Source organism: Molothrus ater, chromosome 1 (genome assembly GCF_012460135.2).
Source record: "Molothrus ater isolate BHLD 08-10-18 breed brown headed cowbird chromosome 1, BPBGC_Mater_1.1, whole genome shotgun sequence".
Classification (NCBI taxonomy): Eukaryota; Metazoa; Chordata; class Aves; order Passeriformes; family Icteridae; genus Molothrus; species Molothrus ater.
The window spans coordinates 144,304,202-144,324,297 of record NC_050478.2 but is presented as its reverse complement, the minus strand read 5'-3'; the positions used below and the strand labels follow the sequence as shown (position 1 = coordinate 144,324,297).

At 36.9% G+C, this 20,096-nt stretch overlaps 1 protein-coding gene across 1 annotated transcript in view; it reads left to right on the top strand.

The window, feature by feature from the left end:
* ADCY8 (adenylate cyclase 8) overlaps nt 1–20,096 on the top strand; it is a 116,287-nt gene that overhangs the window by 58,041 nt on the left and 38,150 nt on the right. The window contains exons 5-7 of the mRNA XM_036405703.2: nt 3,578–3,705; nt 12,208–12,366; nt 16,310–16,580. Coding sequence (XP_036261596.1) covers nt 3,578–3,705; nt 12,208–12,366; nt 16,310–16,580 — 558 coding nt within the window. The remainder of the gene's footprint in view (nt 1–3,577; nt 3,706–12,207; nt 12,367–16,309; nt 16,581–20,096) is intronic.

Genomic DNA, 20,096 nt, shown 5'->3' with positions numbered 1-20,096 from the left:
CTTCTAGAATTGCATATGAAAAAGGGAAGATGGATAGAATAAATTAAAGAGGAGATGATAATGGCCTCAGAATGGTGTAAGAATTTAGCACTGTTGTGAAAAATATTTCCTGTACCAAAGTTCTTGCATGACAATTTTCTCTTATTTAAATAATTTACTCATTTTACAGTTTCTTCATACATATTTAGACTTTTCATTCATTTTCATTTAATATCAACTTGCCACTCTTAGATACCATTGCAGTGAAATGATTTTAGGAAGTGGGCTTGAGGTCTTTCCTCTTGATTGATTGATTGATTGATTGATTGATACTATACTAATATCATGATTGATACTAATATCTAATGATTGATACTAAAATCTTGGTTGATACTTATATCCTTTTATACCAGAGAAAAGAGGGCAGGCCCTGACAAAACTCAGTCTCTGATATAAAACTGGAGCATGGCTGCCTGCATTATCCATGAGTCTAACCTTAATGCTCTTGTACAACCATTTTGACAAAGCTTTGAGTCTAAACTGTGGATGTGATTAAGCTACCGAGCCATTTGAGGGAATCTCAGGAGAGCAGGCAGTTTGCCTCTGCCAAAGGCAGATACCATTAGCCTCCTGTCCTTCTTGAGAGTCGTTGAATTATCTTCCTCTAGATGAAATATTTCCAGTGATAAAAAGCCCATAGTTTACTTTTGAAATGAGTATGATGGGAATAAGTAGGGAAGAATAAAAAATGAAAAAGCAATGTAGTCAGGCTGTAACACAGATCACATTTAGCAGTCATAATAATATGATTAACAGGAAAAAAAAAATAGGAAGACAAGGAGTCATTTAAAAGCTCCCTGTGGTTTCTTGTGCCAGTAGAGACACCTTGCCTGACCCCTACAATGTTCAACAGGACATAAATCTTATGTCATATTTGTTAGTCCTGTGTGGGTGTTTCACATACCCAGGGTTTTACAGACACATGGTGAGTTTAGGTACAGACAGCTGAACTGAAGCCCAGCCAACAGCTTTAGCTGTGAGCTGAATTTGTCCCCAGGCTTCCCTGACTGCCTTGCCTGGCTCTCCTTGGGCTCCACTGCTCCCTGGCGTAGGGACACCTGACACAGTCATCTCCGCTTGGATATTGCACTCCATGGATGACTTCCTGAGCTTTGGCAAATGAGTCAGGTGACATCACATGACAAGGGATAGAAAGCATTCATGAGGACTTGAATGGATTTCCTGTGTCACACACATGCACTCACATTTGCATATAACAGACCCTCGTTAGCAGATATTGACATGCATTAAGATTCTTATTCTTACAAAAAGCACATGCCTCTGAAGTTGTCTGCTTTATCCTGTATTTCAGACATGCAGGAAGGTGATATAAGTCTCATCTGAATTTACTGGAATCAGCACTGTAGCCAGTTTAAGTGAGGTATTAAGAATCAAACAACAGTCTTAGCCTATTGAAGACTGAGGTCATTAACTGTGCTAAAATAAATTCTCACTTAATATTCTCACTTAATAGGGATTACCCATGTCATCACATAGGTATAATAAATGTTGAAATCAAAAATGTAATTAAAAAATTAAAATATAATAATACTAGAGATATATCTTTCTTCTTTCTTTTATTCCAGTCTTTCTTTCCTAAACATTGACTACTTTTCCTTTTTTCCCCCTCTATCCTACTATAAGGTTATTATTTGTAAAGTATTTGTAGTGGCTCGAATCAAGTACTGCCTTTTGATTTATTCCACCTTGGTCAAGCCAATATGTCATTATACAGAATTCTTTTACTTTCTAGATGTGAAAGCAAACATCTCTTATAGTAAGAATCAATTGAATGGGACCTTTAGAAAAGCCCAAGAACTCTAGAATCTGTGGTTTATATATTCATCTCTTTGCATTTTGTCTAAACAAGGAACACAGAGAGAAGCTTAAGGAAACCCACTTAATGTTTGACATGCACTGATTTATGCCATTGAGTCCTACCTACTTGTTAATTAACTTTTATGTTTCATAGTTTCACTCTACAGTTAAAAAAATAGATGGAAAATGTGGTAACATCAGAACTCTAGTTCTTTCCATTGAGGAGGAACAGTTAAAAAAAAGGTTTTTTGGAGGGCTTTGGGATGTACAATTTCATTTGAAGCATTATGAAAAATTCCTAGTGTTCTTCTGTGGGTCTGCAGAGGGGCTGAAAATAAGGGGTTGAGGAGAGAGGAGAGTTACAGATGAATTTTGACATTTTAGAAGCTTGAGTTCAGTCTGGAATTTTGTGTGAAACTTGGATACCAAAGCATTCCACTTCAAAGACAAGCACTGGTTTTAGCTGGAGACTTAACCAAAGCTTCAAACACAGTCAGTTCCTACTGATGATTTAAGGAGATTTTGGGGTGAATCAGCTTACTTTGGCCACTTGCCCAGAGCAGCTTTTACCATTGCTGGCATGCTTAAGACTTCAGCTGTCTTCTCAAAAAGCTTTGGGTAAAAGTGTGTGAATTCTGTGTGTCACTCCAGGATTGTGCAAGGCTTGTCTGAGGTTGACTATAAACCTTCATTCTTCCTAAGCAAAACTTTGAAGGGAACCCATACTTGATTCCTGGGAGAACCAGCATTCACATTTGCTCCCATATCTTACTTAAATTTTTCTTTTTAAAGGTCTGTTATTGCAGCCTTTACTGATTGATTGTTAATACTACATTCAATATTTCAATGACTCTCAATCATAAAAACACTTCCTTGCCACAACTTGTAATGTTCTCTGCTCCTGTGCATTGATTGCCTCCTGTGAGGGCCCAATCAGCAGAATACATTGGACAAATTACAGGTAATCTTGGAATCATATGCTGGTCTGGGAACTGCCAAAATGCAGCAACTCAGATAGTTCTGCTCACTAGAAAAGGATCTTCTAAAATACTGATCGAGTTACACAATAATATTCTGCTTCAGTTTCTAATGATACTGTTAATATGCATTTTAGAAATTAAATTCACTATTTGCTCCTAGGGTAAAGGATGTCTCTAGCTGGATGCCAAAGAAACATCATTCCTCCATAGCATGAGCTTGATGCAGGACAGCTTCTTTGAGAACCTTGCCATGCAGATACTTGATCAGCTCCTATAGCTGTCGGGAATACTTGAGTGTCAGTGCAGAAACTTTAGGTGGGAAGGAATTTCAGTGGGAAGAAAGAGATTTTTCATTTATTTCCAGTGTAAAAAATGGGCAGGAAAACATGCCCTGGAGGAACATAGCTTAAATTGGGTTATTCATTATCTCAGCTGGCATTTCTGAATCCTTGGCTTATGTTCCTCCGAGCTCTGGTAAAACCTTTCTCCCCATCAGCAAGAATGTCTCTGATTAGAATAAAATAAAAATCACTATAGCCTTTTTTTGCAAATGTAAAGGTACTTAATTTCAAAAGTGATATAAATCATAATTATATTAATGACAAGCAGGAAACATCCAGAAAGAGGGTGGGGTGTTCGTTGGTTTTTTAAGAGTAATTTTTTAACCACTTTTACTTTCACCTTAACATGATGAAAAAATCTGCAAATATTTTCTTTCTCTTTGTTATATTTGTGTGTAGGAACACCATTGTCTCAGAATAAAGATTCTGGGGGATTGTTACTACTGTGTCTCGGGCCTCCCAGAACCTCGCCAGGACCATGCACACTGCTGCGTTGAAATGGGACTCAGCATGATCAAAACTATCAGGTAATGCCTTTTTCTCCCCCTGATTCATTGTTTCTGGCAGTGTTCTCAACTTCCTACCTGAGAATGTTATCACTAGACGAGTAATTATTCTGTTGGTTCAAAAATCTCAGCATTATCACTGTGAAAAGGACAGGACTTTTTTGATCCATGTAATGGGTGGGAAAAGTTGCTAAAATGATTTTACTAACCTGTGCTATTTCAGAGATGTAACACAATAGCTGTGTGTGCAACTGAGAGGCTTCGCAGTTCTTGGCAGTTCTCACTTTGTACTGTTGTCAATTTCAAGAGGAGACAGAAGAGGAGGAGTCTGAATTACTTCCTATAACCCCTTTAACAAAATTAAACCACAATATAAACACAAAATAGACAGCTTTGGCTATCCTTTAGCTTGGAAACTAGCTCATAGACAAACTCATAAGTACTGAGATTTTCCAGATGAACAAATTTTACCTGCTAAATTAGGTTCTTGCTTAAATTCACAAGCACTGGAAGTATTTTAATGAAGGAATGTGTTCCCATCATGTAAATATAATTATGTTGCTGTTAGATTATTGTATTTTGATGCAATTACAATTAATAATAATCATATTTCAGCAGCCTGTGGGTAGAGCTTGTCCAATGAGTTACCATGACATTGGTCAACATCTAGTACTCCAAGAGGGGTTTTGTCCATCTTTTAGAAATTTATGGGTTTTTACTGATACAACATATCAAAAAAAAATTGCTGTGCTTATCATATTTAAATACTTTTCTGTTGTTGTCTTCCCTAAAGTAGTGTTGCCTAACTCGAGCATTCTCCGCTTTCCCTGGATATTTTGCTGTCCAATCTCTTTGTCTGCTTCTTGTCCAGACCTCTTTGCCCCTTTTATCTGGGTCTGTCTCATGACATACATCAGACACTTAATGCACACTGCAGCTGCATTACTGAGCTCTTAATAGAGACAGAATTTGACTAAAATTAATTAATGGAAAATGTAACTGAATAATGATTATGCAACAGTGATATCTAAGAAGGCTGGATTCAATTATCACAGGCTAAATGTTGAATAAAGTAATCAATACTTTCCTTCTGGAATCCCCACAGTGAAAGTGAAACATGAATTAGAGAAAACAGAGATGAAAAACTCTACCAACACTGTCAACATTTTTTGGATACACACATCAAATTTTTGCATTTCCTTGGTAACACCACCAGCAGACTACCCATTGTTATCTCTTTTTCTTTAGACAGTAAATCTCTCTCCATCTCCGTACACATGTGGAAGTCTGTAACATCCTGTGCCCTTCAATGAACAGGGTCTTGAAGGCAGCAATCCAATAGAAATATTGCTCTATTTTTAGTATCCTAAATGACAGCTACAGTCAGTCAGAGCCATGACACAAAGTCCATCAGGACTTGGGTCATCCATCACAGACTACTTCAGTTCCGATTACCCCAATTTGTTTGATAATCCCAGTATCTGATTTTCTGTCTATGCAATGAGGATGGTTCTTCCCCCAGGCTTTTCTGTTCAGAGTCTTATATAGCTTATCTTAATGTGTGTTCACACAGTTCACAGGGAGGACCAATCCTGCCATGGAATATTAGAATTATTTCTGCCCACACTTCTGAGAAAATTTGGAGTTATCTACATTCTATTAATTAAAATTAAAGAAGTAGATATATGTCTCACAGTTAAGATTTAAAAAAATACCCTCTATATAAAAGTGAGTTTTTTATCACGTTGGTCCCCACAGAATTTTACCATATTTAAAACATGACAGAAATGACATTTTGATGATTAGAAAATTTTTTATCTTCATCAAAAGATTGCATAAAATAAATATTTTTAAGTCTAAAATAATAGGGAGATGACCCAAGATATGCAAAACCATCATTCAGATTGGAGAACTACATTGAAGTTATACAGACAAACATTTCTATCCATTGATATGGGCAATGTTGTACTCACCAGTACAACCCTTCTGGTGAGGCAGCACCCAAAAAACCCCTGCGATCTCAGGATACCATGGCTGAATACTCCTTCTATTGTCCTTGATGTCTCCATGGCCAAAGGGAATAGAACAAGAATGTCAGGTCCATTCATTACACAACATGTAAAATAAATCTACATGGACAGACTGTCTCACAAGGGACTTTTGAGTGTTTTCATACAGCTTGAATCCATACAGCTAAATTGTTAATATATTGTTAATTGACAGTCTACAATTTGATTTTAAGCTTGAATCTTGCAGCTCCACTACTCTTTTTGCAGATGAAAGGAACTGGTTAGAACTCAACAAAATAATTCAAGATCCTTATTTTTCCCTGTAATTTTTTTTTTTTTGCAACACCATGCTTTGTTAAAAATCCCATAAAAGAAGCACTATTATTGTTATTCCAATCTGTCTTCTTGTTCTTTGCTCCCTTAATTGTTGAGAACAATTGATGGGTGACTTTTAACCACAGGAAGATGGCATGGAATCTGATATTTACTCCAAAGTAAGGCAGTTTTGCTCCACCACATTTAGGCAGGTGAAAAAGGCCGTATTCCATCTGTGCCACAAAACCCAAAGACCTGTAAAATTCTGTTTATCTGCAGCTGGAAATGCGAATTAAAATAAAAAGGACAAGATTTTCACAGGGAGTTCTTTTGTTCAGCTGGTTTTCACATCTTTTCACGTGCAGCAATAACTCTCATTTTGTTTAATTTTATGGTACCAATGCCTGTCTGTACTGACTGTTGATGGAAACAGGATTCCAGTGGAACTTTTAGTCATGAGATGATAATTCATTTTAACAGTTATCATTTCATGATAATTCATTTTAACAATTATCACCCAAGCAAGTGGCTGTCAGGAATAGCACCACCTTCTCAAATGTCCTTATTCCTAAAACCTCTGTGACTGGGAGTAGAGGGGAAGGGAGATTGTGTGAGACTCAGCTGGACTCACTTTCACACTGTAATGATGGAAATGGCACATTATATATAACACTGGAAATTCAAACAAACCCTTGTGCTGGTATATTTGTTTGGTGAATCAAGGAGTCCTGAGCCGTTTCATTTGTTGGGTCATTTCCCACTAAAAGCCATCTGAAAGAGTAACTATTATGACAGAATATATGGTCATATTATAATAGATTATTTCTCCTATGATCTACAAGGCTCTTCCTATGATGCAATAAGCTCTGATTCACAGAAGACAGGATGTATTCACAAACCCAAAAACTAAGCCTTAACGTCATTTCTGTGTGGTGGTGGAAAGGGATATTGTAACATATTCACAAGTTCAACCAGCACTTTTCAGACAGTTCTAAGATTGAATATAGGTTTCTCACTGAGACTTGATCATATTGTCACCTCCATATGTCCATTTCAGCCACTGACTCTGAATGGAGAGAACATCAGAATAGATTTTCCTTCCCTGTTTTTGCTGTTGGATGATGATATGAACTAAAATGGGTAGAGATGAATGAGTTCATGCACTTCTGTGACCTCTTTCCTTTGAGTGCACCATGAAACACAGTCAAGGCCACGTTGGAAAAAATGGTATAGGACTGCGTCTATATATATACATATATATGTATATGATTATATATATTTTTATAACATACTTTTCAAATCAAAAAGCAAACTTCTATTGTGTGTGGTCCCTCTTACTGTATTATTTTCCTGCTTCTCAGAGCAGATTCACATAAGAGGAATGCAGCAGTATTAACTCTGCCCATGTAGCTACAGTTTCTCTCTGAACTCAGAGCAAGTCAGTTATATTAGTGACAACATGAAGATTCTCCAGGTAATAGTTTCTGCCTACACTAGATTACAGTTCTCAATCCAAGGTAAACTCATCCTGGTGCTATTTTAAATTGGCTCCTTGGGAAAATATCTACATTAAATTGTAAATTCAACTTGTGTAAAGTTCACCTACGAAATGTTACATCCGACAGGTCACATTGCCTGCACTGTACCATTCAAAGAGTTCAGTAGTTTAGTGTATCCTGTTACCAAGCTTTTCTAAAATAATGGATAATTCCTTCACAGGCATGACACAGTTCCCAGAGTCACACTGAAAAGATCACTTACCTTACTTCACCTACTATCCTGTAATGTCAACACCAAAAAGCATTTGAATTCCTTTAGGAAAATTCCGTAATTCTGTTGAGTCCAACCAAATGTTCCCTATATAACTGAACCTTATGATGAAAGGACATTTCAGTTAGCAGGAGACACAGGAGATCACCTGTCCATCCTTCTGCTCTCAGCAGAGTCAGCTAAAACCCTTATTTACTTCAACCAGAATACATGGACTTTCATATTTCACCTGCATGAGGATGATAATAACCATGTCTTGATGGGTAAATTGAATAACCCCAGAGAATTTTAACCATCACTGAGAAAAAGTGAAACAGACTGGCCAACTCCACTCTTCTGATGTCATTTTGCTTCCAAAACAAGACCGCTGAATTCAAATTCCTACTAGAAATGGTCTGGAACAGGATGTGAAAGGGCTTGTTGAGAATGAAAAAGCACTCTGGATTGTTTTAAGAATCTCAAAGCATAGTGATAACCTTGCACAATTGAACTGGCCAGCACAGAAGCAGCCTGTGTGTCACTCTCAATCTTCAGGGCCTGAATTCCAGGGCAGTCAGATTTTTGACAGCTACAGAAAAGGCTGAAAAGCAAATTTCTGACTTTTGGCTCACCTTCTTCATGCAAATAAGAAAGGTTTCAATTAACACCATAAAAATCAAATACCCATCAAAGAATGCTGACCAGGAGGAAATGCCAAGATCCAATTAAAATCATTGCATTTTTTTATCTCTGGCTAGACTGAAATGAGATGAATGGCAAAAATAACACCAGTCACAGTTACCTCATCCTGGATAAGATATCAAAGCACTTGTGAGGCAAAGAGGGCTGCTGTATAGATCATCAATAATGCATCTTTGTGCATGCACTTTGTCAATGTATCTACAGAAAGCCTGTAAAGTAGTTGAAGAAAATACATTTTTTAATTAGAAACTTCATTGACAGTTGAATAAATTTAATAGAGAGAAGAAGTAGATGTGGAATATCTGAGATTTTGCAAAATGGACTTTCTTAATTTTTTTCTCTACATTTTTTATCTAGTACATGCAATAATTTTTTTCTGAATAAGTTAGAGCTACCACTATTGATGAAGGTGATCCAGGCTTTGTTATTTCAGGCTTTGTTTTTCCTATACCTGTATGCAAACAAAACATCCTAAAGTATGTGCTAGTCTGGCTGCTAGAGAGTTAGATTTGACCATGATTAAGTCTCCTTCTTTACATAATTCAGAAATCTTTTTCAGCCCACATCACTCCCAATTTTAAATAAAAAGAATAACTCCATGACTTCTTATACAGTAAAAAATCACCTCACTTTTAAACATTTTTAGTGTTTGCAGATAAATTTTGAAATAAAGCAAACCATTTATTCTTTGTTCAATTTAATATCTTACAACAAAAACTTTTATATGAAGACTATTGTTTCCATGACAGGTTATCAACAGTTCTCCTTTCAGTCTTGTGTTGCAAACAATAAAGTAAATTGAATGAGACTAGGTCACCCTTGTGCTTTGATTGATGTCCTAGACAGGGCTGTTAAAATGTATTTCAGACTATGCCTGTTACTTCATGCAATCAGGTCCCCTCCTGCAGTTATTTTCCCACCTATCCAACCAGGAGCTGTGCATGCCAAGAGGAGGATGCAAAGACAGAGCCCTGCATGTGCCCCAGCACTGCAGCAGACAGAGAAACAGAATGTCCTCAGCCAGAGGCTGCAGGCAGGAGGCCAAATCCACTCGGACTGCTGGGGAAGAGCTGAGATCAAATATCACCTGAGCAGCACATAAAGAGCTGCTTTATGTGGGAGGGAGACTGTGAGAGACAGATAAGGCGAGGGGGAGAGGACCTTGATTAGTGTCTGCAGGAGGAGCTGTGTGAGTTTTAGGACAAATTCTGAAGTCCTGTGCTGCTGATGGAGGATGCCAAAGCCTTCTCAGGCCATCCCCATATTTTTATGACAAAGGACAAGTTAAATCCAGGAATACTTAATGGCCACTCTGGAAATAGAGGGGCACATTGCTCAGTTGCACCATTGTTTGTACCTGGTCTCTCCAGTGATATCTGCATGTGTGAGTTCTCATATAAGATACAAGAACCTAAATGAATAGAATAGAATAGAATAGAATAGAATAGAATAGAATAGAATAGAATAGAATAGAATAGAATAGAATAATAAGATATTTTAGTTGGAAGGGGCCTACAGTGGCCATCTAGTCCAGCTGCCTGCCAATTCAAAGGTCACCAAAGTTAAAGCATGTTAAGGGTAGTGTCCAAATCCATCTTGATCATGGGCTTGGGGCATCAATCAGCTCAGCAGAGAGCCTGTTTCACTGTTTGGCCACAGTCATGGTGAAGAAATGTTCCCTAATGTCCAAGCTGAACATTCACTGACGGAGCTTTGAGTTATTCCCATACTTTCAGTCACTGGATCCCAGGGAGAAGAGCTCAGTATCTCCCTCTCCCCTTCCCCTCCTCAGGAAGCTGTCAGAGAGCAATGAGGTCACACCTCAGCCTCTTCTTCTCTAAACTAGACAAATCTAGAGCCTTCAGCTGCTCATCGCAGGATATGACAGTTGGTAAAATAGAAATTAAATTGGTAAAATAGCACATGTGTCTATACATGTATAGAAAAATACATAAATATAGGCTATTAAAACATTTTATTAAACTTAAACCCTTCTTATTGATAGCATTTTTCAATCAAAAGCTTTTTGCTCAATTATTCCTCTAAATACAATTATCTTTTATTTCAAGATAAGGAAATCAAATGTAAAATTAAAAATAATTATCTTAGTCTGAACAAAAGAAAAAGGCAGACTGGGGAAACAGTCATGAGAGAGGTTGTGTGATAATTCCTCTGACAGTTACGAGTATCAGTTTAGATATTTCTGTAGCATATAAAAATTATTCAAAACAGATTAAAATCTCAGTGGTCTCACTTCTATTAGTTGCTCTCACAACACTTAAAAGTGCTTCAATGTGGAGGAAGCATATCCCATCTTCCAGGGACAGGTAATTTTTTGTATAATTTTGATATTTCAAGCTCTCTTTCTTGCATGAAATGAAGAAATTTGTAAATGAAAACTATAAGCTTTAATTATAAGGACACAGATCAATCCCTTCGCAAAGTTTCTTTGTTTATTATTTTATGATTTAGTATTTTAAACCTTTTTCTCTTAGCTGAAATGTGTTGGCTTCCTGATGTGATGAACAGGTCTTGTAGGCAAACTACTGCACTGAGACTTATCATATGCCTGCCTTTCTCCAACTTTTCCTAATCTGAAGGGAAGGGAAATGATGAATCCCTTATTTTCAATTATTCACATTTTTGTGCAACTAGTTTTCATTTTAGAACTCTTCGTTGTTTTTTTTCCCTTACAAACTGAGCTGGTGCTCCATTGCAACAATGAAAGCTCAAGTATTGAATGCAGAAAGCAATTTACCCTTTTCTCCTTTACAGAGGAACTGTCAAGGTCATTACTGATGCATCTGAAGCAAGGGTAGTTAACTTCAGAGCAGTGAAATAGAGCTGTTTATTCTTTCCCTGCTCTGTAGTGTGATCTTGCTGTGCTTCTATTGACTTCAGTGACTGTAGAGATGAGGCTCTTTACAGACACACAGCAGGTTTGTAGACCAGCAGTAGCAATGTGCTTTTCCTATCCTGAACACACAATTTAAAGATTAATGAACACTAGCTCTAAGACTATTTCTGGTGCAAACAGTTATTGTCACACAAACAGAACTAGAAAAGCAGTCTCTTAACAAATATGCTCATATGTTGTTTATTTTTGAGAGGTGAAATGGTCACCACCACCCCACAGATTTTAAACTCACATGGTTGTCATGACAGAGCAAATGGTTTTCTGACCAAATCTAATGAAAATAATCATTTGACAAAAAGTAACTCTGGAAAATCCCAGTCAATAAAATAACATTTTTCTAAAAATTGAAAATAAGTAAAAAATACACAAGAATATAAAAGAATAGACAGGTTTGATGAAAATAGTTCCTGTTCCTGAACTGTCCACATTGTTCCTGACAGTTCCATACTGTTCCAACAGTTCTGTACTGTTCCTGAACCTTTTATAAGGTACCAAGCTAAAGCATTCAATAAGTCCAACAAAATATTTTCACTCAGTCATCTTATTCTCTCTCTATTTTTCCCTGTCTGTCTGATTGAAATAAGAAGAGTGCCACTGAGCCATGCATGCAATTGAGTGCTTAATGATAACCTGGCTTTTAGAGTAATTTTATCACTACTTCTACCTTTGCTATTTAGAAAGTTCTCTCTTCATTTTACAGGCTAGACTGCACTTTGCAGCTAATTGACATCATATTTTACATCATACCCTTTTCAAAATGATATGGAAAATTGTGGCATATATTTTCATAAGTCTGGTCTTTTTTCTTTCTTTGTGTGTTTTGTTTAACAGATATGTCAGATCAAGAACAAAGCATGACATTGACATGAGAATAGGGATTCATTCTGGATCAGTTCTGTGTGGAGTGCTGGGCCTGAGAAAGTGGCAGTTTGATGTCTGGTCATGGGACGTGGATATTGCAAACAAACTCGAGTCAGGTGGAATTCCTGGGTAAGGCAAAGTGTATTTCCCACAGACAGAAAACATTGCCAGCACATTACACTGTTAACCTTGCCAAGAGATTAACTGTTTTACATCATTTCATCAACTATGACTTTTTTTTTTTTTGCTATTTTGCAGTTGGCAAGGATTAGTGAGGATATAGCCAAAAAAGGTAGAAATGGTCTGCTTGTAGAGCCATTTGAAAAGACAAGACAAAATTATTAATTTGTCTTTGTTACCCCTGATTTTCTCAGAATGATCCATCTTTTGTTTTCAGCCTTCATAGTCCTCAGAGGTAGCTCAGATTTCCCAGTTAGATGTTGACCATTCATAAGATTTTCCAGGCTTCATTCTCTCACTTTTTTCATTCAAACAATACTATGAGGTACAAAGCTATAATTTGTTCTATTTTATAATGCACAAACTGTGGGAAGAATTACATGTTCATGGGTCAATAGTCTAATAGCAAGTTGTTATGAACAGCAGGATCTCTGTTAATATAATTTGTCAAAATAATTTAATGCTTTAGTAGATGTTTTGAGATATTTATCTTAACCTGTCTATATGTGAAAATGTATGGTTTTCAACTAAAAAAAGCCTAGTTTCTTTCTGTATCTGAGTGTCTGATGTGGCTGATTCACCTGAAAGTTGAATGTTATTTCTGCTTGATATATATCCTGCTAGTTTGGAAGCTACAAATCCTAGATTTGAACAGTTGTGATTGCAGGAATCTTCTGTTCACTTTCAGTCCCACCTGCCATTGATGAAAGATGTAGAAAAGATAACCTAGACAATTCCAATTTTAGCCATAGAGTTTGGAAGCAATAGCAGCAGACATCTTTATGTGGGAAAAAAAAATCTAAATGGTGCTGTCACCTTGAATGACAGAGATTTTAAGTCATCAAAACTGAGTCATGTGCTGTCCTCCCTCCATACACATCAGGATCTGTCAGAGCTGTCATGTTCCCAGGAAATTGGAAGGAAATTTGCTTCATATATTGCAAATGCAGGCCCCTTCCACATTTCTACATAGTAAACCTTTATTCTAATATATATTCTTGGAATTAGCAGAAAATGAAATTCTGCATGCTTTGAGAACAACTTCTGTACTCTGCATATGTCACCCGTGTATAAAATTTCAGAAAAAAAATTTCATTGTCTGCTACTTATTGCACATGATAGCCCAGATGACTAAGAGGATGCTTTGTTCACATGAGCAAATTGATCATCTAAGTCTCCCCATTCACACCTGCAAAAAGCAGAGTCTATTGCTGTTAATGTGTGCAAGCTGTTTGGCTAATAATGAATAACCCAGAAAATGCACAGATAAAATGCTGCAGATAAAATGCCTGGCAGGTTTTCAGTCTGTCAGAGCAGAGTGATTTCCTGGATACCAGTGTGCCAGCAGAACAAAGCCTGTATGTGACAGCAATGAACCAAGTCCCTCAGAATAGTGATTTACATCAGAGTTTCCTAGTGTGCAGAGCAGATTTAATAGATCAGTTAAATTCATTTCAGCCTCTCCTTACTTCTCCCTGCCACCAGCATCCAAATCCCCCTATTTATTGCAATACTGAGGTCATTCCCTTTCCTAGAGCAGCTTGACCAGGAAAGCTGCCCTGGGGTTATGAGCAGTGCTGCTCTCAGGGTGTAAAACAAGAGCAAAGATGAACTGCAGCATTTTCCTGAGGCATAGTGGAGAGAGGAGCTGAGGATGGGAAACATCCTTTTACCCAGCTTGAGAACAGGAAAGAAGGGGCTCAGCTCTTCCCCTCAATGCTTGCATGTCCCCCTGAGCCCCATCCACCTCGGGTGATGCAGGGAGAGACTGCACCTGACAGAAGGAGCATGAACCAGCAGAGACCAGCTGCTGTGGGGAAGGCACTTAGGAGCACTGAGAAAAAAATGGTAATTTCCAGTTTTCTGAGAGTAAAAGATGTGTCCACAGCACCTGAGAAGGAAATCTTGTGATCTGGTAATCAGTGACGTTCTTCTGCCAGGATTCTATTTTCTAATAGTTTTTACTTAGTGTATGTGGTTATTATTCTGCAGTAGTGAATTGCATAAATCCTAGGTAATAATTAATTTTCAATATTGTCCCAATGACGGGTGTCATCTAACACTGCAGGCCTGATATGCTTTCAAGAGTAGGTCAGGCAATATTTTTTTACTTCAATACTCAGGTTTCCAAAGGTATTTGTAGAAAATTAAAATATATCTCTCCGCATTTTAAGTTTTTTTAAGCAGTACAAAACGTGAAGCCAGAAAATACTTATAATCTGCCAACTGTTTATTAATATTTGGCCCATTTAAGCACATCACATTAATAACTATCTCCATACTCTGGTAAAGCTGTTATCATATCCATCATAAAATCCATATTTCAAGGCCTTATTTCCTAAATTATATTAGTTGAATCTAAAGAGAGACACAGTCACCTTGGCAACTAGTGTATCACTTTCTCTTTCTTTTTTCTTTTTTTCTTTAGTTTTAGGTTAGTACTTTACTTAAATCAATTTAACCTTTTTGGATTTCTTAGGACTAGGAAATTCATCATCTTTCTGAGAGGTCACATGCTTTGCTGTTTCAGTCCAGGCCAAAAGTTGCTTATATTTGAGAAACATTTTTACTGGTTTTATAATGAGTTTTAATAACAGCATGACTTTAGAAAGAGAAAGTTTTACAAAACCTGGAAGAACTAGGGAATTTGAGACAGCCTAAAAATGACTGGGATAGAAATTTTTGATCTTTTAATTAGATGTTGATATTGAATGCTCCACATGAACAGTTTGTGCCAAGTTGTGATACTCCTGGGCACTTCACACTGCTTAAATACAACCAGGACTTTATTTTCTAGCAATGCATACACATCATATATGACCTTATAGTCTTTTATTGCATCAAAGTATTATGCAGTTTCATTCTGTATTGGCATCCTTTGAGTAACAGAAGAAAGTTCCCAAGGGACTTGCTAGGACCATTTCATTCACAGGAGGAAGCCAAATTGTGGTGCCTGAGAAAAGCAACGTAGGGTGTGTCATCAAGAAAGGATCAAGAATTTCAGCTCACTCTGAGTATTAAGGATCTGTATGCAAGTCTGTCTTTCAGAAAGTGACATACACCCAAAGTTTAATAAATCAGCTGGTTCAAAGTCACTACAACTATTTTCTTTGGGCCAGATAAATGCCTAATGAACAACTCTCACTTCATTCATGATGCTGCATTGTAGATTATAGTATAGCTGACCATGTTGATGGGCTCTAGAGGTGTCTGCAATTCTCCTACATGCAGGAACATGAAGATTCCTTAAAAATAGTTTGGCTGGAAGACATCCAAATTCCTATCATACCATTGCAAAATTTGAGCTCTTTTGCATGTAGTGTCTTAAATTCAGCTTTACTTTGGCCAAAGCTTATTGAACTCATTGCCTGGTCTTAATAGAAATAATTATGTTGTTTGCCTTTGCATAGTTCTCACATTTCCCTAATTCACTTCAGGTGCAGTCAGACCATAATTTCAAATGTTTAAGCTACCTCAGGAAACTGAAGGAAATTAAAGACCTTCACATAAACTGCTCCAATGCCTACCATTTATTTTTCTCTCAACATGCTTCCCTGAAGTACAATTTTCTTTCACTCAGAATAGCATTTTACTTAGGAAGGCCTCCCATTAAACTATTAACTATGAGTGAAGATATCAAGTGTGAATGTCAAAATGTTTTTCCTGTGACAGGACTTTGTGCATTAATGACATTTTATTGATGTAAACATATTTTGAGATTATTTGACGACAAATAAAGCTCATGTTTTTAAATGCACTAATATTCATTGTTTGCAATACAAAACCTTGTATTTATCCATGATGTTAAACAATATAGAGTTCAAAACCTCCTTCTAACCTACGTATAGTAGAGCACAATCAGTATTTGCTACTACTTATTTCACTTATGCAGGAGGATTCACATCTCCAAAGCCACTCTGGACTGCCTGAATGGGGATTATAAAGTTGAAGAAGGGCATGGCAAAGAGCGCAATGAATTCCTGAGGAAACATAATATTGAGACTTATTTAATTAAACAGCCTGAGGAGAGTCTGTTGACTTTACCTGAAGATATTGTGAAAGAGGCTGTCAGCTCCTCTGACAGGAGAAACAGTGGAGCTACATTTACAGAGGGATCCTGGAGCCCTGAACTTCCATTTGATAACATAGTGGGAAAACAAAACGTAAGTCAAACTTCCTTTAATGTCACTGAGATGAATGCATGATGGAGTGCACTTCAACAATGGAGGCCTCAGAGGAGGAAACTTCATCTTTAACCTTTATTCTAACATGTACTGTAACAGCAGAGGATTGAACAAATTGTTTCAAGGCAGAAAAATCATGTATTTAAACTGGGAAAATGCCAGTGAAGCAGAGATTTTGGGTTCATTGTTTTTTTTTTCTTTTTCCCAACTGAAATTAAATGCTGCATGGCTTAGTTTTAATTGAACCACTCCACAAAGTAATTAAAAATAAATCTAATGTTACTAAACTATTGGAACATTCTAGTGAGAGTGTTTATCTCATTGCATAGCTTCAATGTAGGGCCATCAAATTAAAGGGATGAAGGAAAGGGCATTTTCCCAGAGGAAAACACATAAAGTAGTTTATTGATATATGAAGGAAGAAAAAAAAAACACCTTGTGAAATCAGGTTCTTAATTTCTTACTTTTTAAACAAAAAAATTTAAAAACTCATACTCTAAGATACAATTAAAATTCACTAGCAGATGATTTAGACTCTAAGGACATCTGTACCTCAATAGAAATATGAGATAATAGCAACTTCTCCTGATCAGATATTTTCCAAAAGCACTGCATGGCTGATTGCCAGCAACCTGGGAACCAACAATTCTTGTACAGTAAAAAAAAAAAATCATTATTGTTTAGAGGAATTAAAGATGGAAAGGTTGAAATACCCTCAGACTCCACTCTTCTCACTGCACTTGGAGGATTGATGAGTCTTTATGACGCAAGGTCAGCTGAAGTTTTCTTTCATTTTCTTCGAGGGATCTGTAATGACATGATAGATCCTCTCTTCTGCTGCACACCCTAATTCCTACTTGTCTGAACTGTCTGTTGAACCTTAAGCATTGTTGTGTGGAGGTCTTGCTTTTGTCAACTGTCTTCTGCTTCTTACAAATGTGCTCAGAAGTGATAAAATCTCCCAAACAGTCAGACCACAGCAGTGTCTTCATCTCCTCAAACTGAATTGGAGCATGGCACAGTTTGCTGTTATGTAAACCACCTGTTTTATATATGTTCTGTACATCTGTGCATCTGCATGTACACTGCCTTAGAGCATTCTCTGTATTTTGTTGACTTGTCTCTATACTGTCATTTCATTAGGAGTAGAGATATGGGCGCATGCTGCTGTCAATATCTTGTGATCTGTCTCTATTTCTTTCCCTTTAAGATATTCCAATTTCTGTAGTCCAAAGAAATCTGTGTAGAGAAGGCTTTCATTTTTTTTGGTCATTTTCTCAGCTAAACCTGACCTTGATGCTAAGAAAGACAAAGAAAAAATTGAAGGATTAGTGGGTTTATCCAATTATTGATCAACTCCTAGTACTATTACAAAGGACTTGAAAGTAATTGAAATAGTCATAGCTTAACAGCTTCTTTAAAACTTTTTTTTCTTATGGCAATAAACAATCTACATTTAGAACAGTTTCTCACAGGTTTTTTTAAAGAATTTGAAGTGGTGTTGGGAAAAGCTGTAATTTTATATAACACAGTTTAACAATAAGCCTTTTGGTGGAGACAAGATTTTAAAAATCTGCTGTTCTATGTATGATTCAATTATTATGTAATTTTTAATTTACAGTTGAGACAATAGGCAGTATTGCTCATAAATAATGTATTTTAGCTAAAAAAATTCAGATGATAGATTTAAATTATACTAGGATGTAGTAGCATTTTCCAGAGGTGTGTCAGTCTTGGACAGAATAAGCATTTAAAAACACTAATTAAGCAGCTTAAAGGTCACTGTCAGCAGCAGGCTTTGAGAATTGTAGAAGCAGCAACCCAGCAGTGAATCACTCTGTATGTTTGAATATTTGCCAATTGAATTTAAATTATTTCTTTACCCAATATAAATTACAACAAAATTTGAGCAATTGATCACATGTGTCTTACTTTTAACTCCAGTTATGTTAGGAAGCATGTGAAAAGAAATCTCTGGGGTGTTCTTAAGCCAAACTCAAATTTATCCCAACACACACTCATTACCTTGAATTTGTGTTCTATGAACAGCCTGAATCAGTGAATTGTAGATGTGTTTATGTGAGTAAGAAACAAATAACCACTTTTTATGTAGGCAGTCACAGATATTAGCAAAAACTACACCCATCTACAGCCCAAGCATCACTATGTACCCTTGCTCTGATAGTGAGTTAAGCCAAGGGTTCAAGTTCTTGTCTGAAATTCAGCCATTCCCAATGTAAATCAGGGTTTCTGTTATTGAAACAAGTGTTTGGAGTTCTTTCTTAAAGCAAAGAAAATTGAACAGAAGTTATTTTATTTCAAGAGAGAAAAGGCTTCCTCCTCTAGAATGAATTAATGGCAGTTTAAGTGGGATTTCTTCCATGTACCTTAGAAAAGGAGTAACTGAAAGCATAACACGGTCACTGGATGTTCTGGTGGAGGCACCTGATGGTCCTGTCAGGATATGAATTAGGAAAATCAGCATTTTAAAATGTCTGTCTTCTTTCGGTGTACCTTAGTAGTGGTTGTAGTAAAGCTTAACAGTGAGCATAGAAATTATACTAAAAGACTGCCAAGATGACAGACAAGTCTAAAGAAAAGGATGGAAATCAGTTCAAAGCCAAGGTACCTGTGTGTTACAGCTGCCCCATTGTTATTATTGTTGTTATTTCTGTGCTGAGATGCCCCAGCCCTGCCCAGCTGTGCTCACCACTGACCACTGGTACCACGGTGTCCCTGTGTCTTGTTCCACACCTTCTGGCTCCTGACTATTGTCCAGTCCCCAGAACATCTCTGCTGACCACAGCTACATGTGATTGGGCAACTGAAAGTATCTGCAGTGTGTATTGAAAGAAGTAGAAGTTTAGACACTGAGCATGTAGACACCAAACTTGTCCACACCCTTATTTAGGTGTCTTCCTCTTGAGCTAAATCCTATCTGCAACCTGTTTTTTTAAGCATGTGACCTTTTATTTTCCTATTTCCTTCCAAAACATGATGCTCACAGTATGAAAAAAGTAACTCGAAACCTTCCTAAGATTTTCTAAATGACACAGATTAAAAATTTCCATTCTTGTTGAGAGCTGTGTGCTTGGTATTTTTGCAGGAAAACTTCCCAGAAAGAAAGTAAAATCTAATCTTTTAAAGTGTCTATAAAATTTGTCTAAAGTAGGAAGTTTATTATTTGATTGTTTTAATTAATCTTCTTTTAGTTTCAGATGCAAGTTTGGCTAGGGTTTCTTGTTTTGGGTTTTTTTTTAAAGAATTTTGTGTTTGTTTCTGTATGATCAATGGTTATTGTCAGCATCAGAAAACTCCAAAAGCCCACTGTAGAATTCACAACTGTGTCTTCCACAGAGCTGCTCACAAAAGTGAAGGAGAGATAATAGGAAGAATCAATATTTCTTTGTGTTTCATAAAGTCTTAAAAGATGCAGAGCAAAGAGGGGGATAAGATACAAAATGTGGTTAGAACTTATTCTTGAGACAATAATTT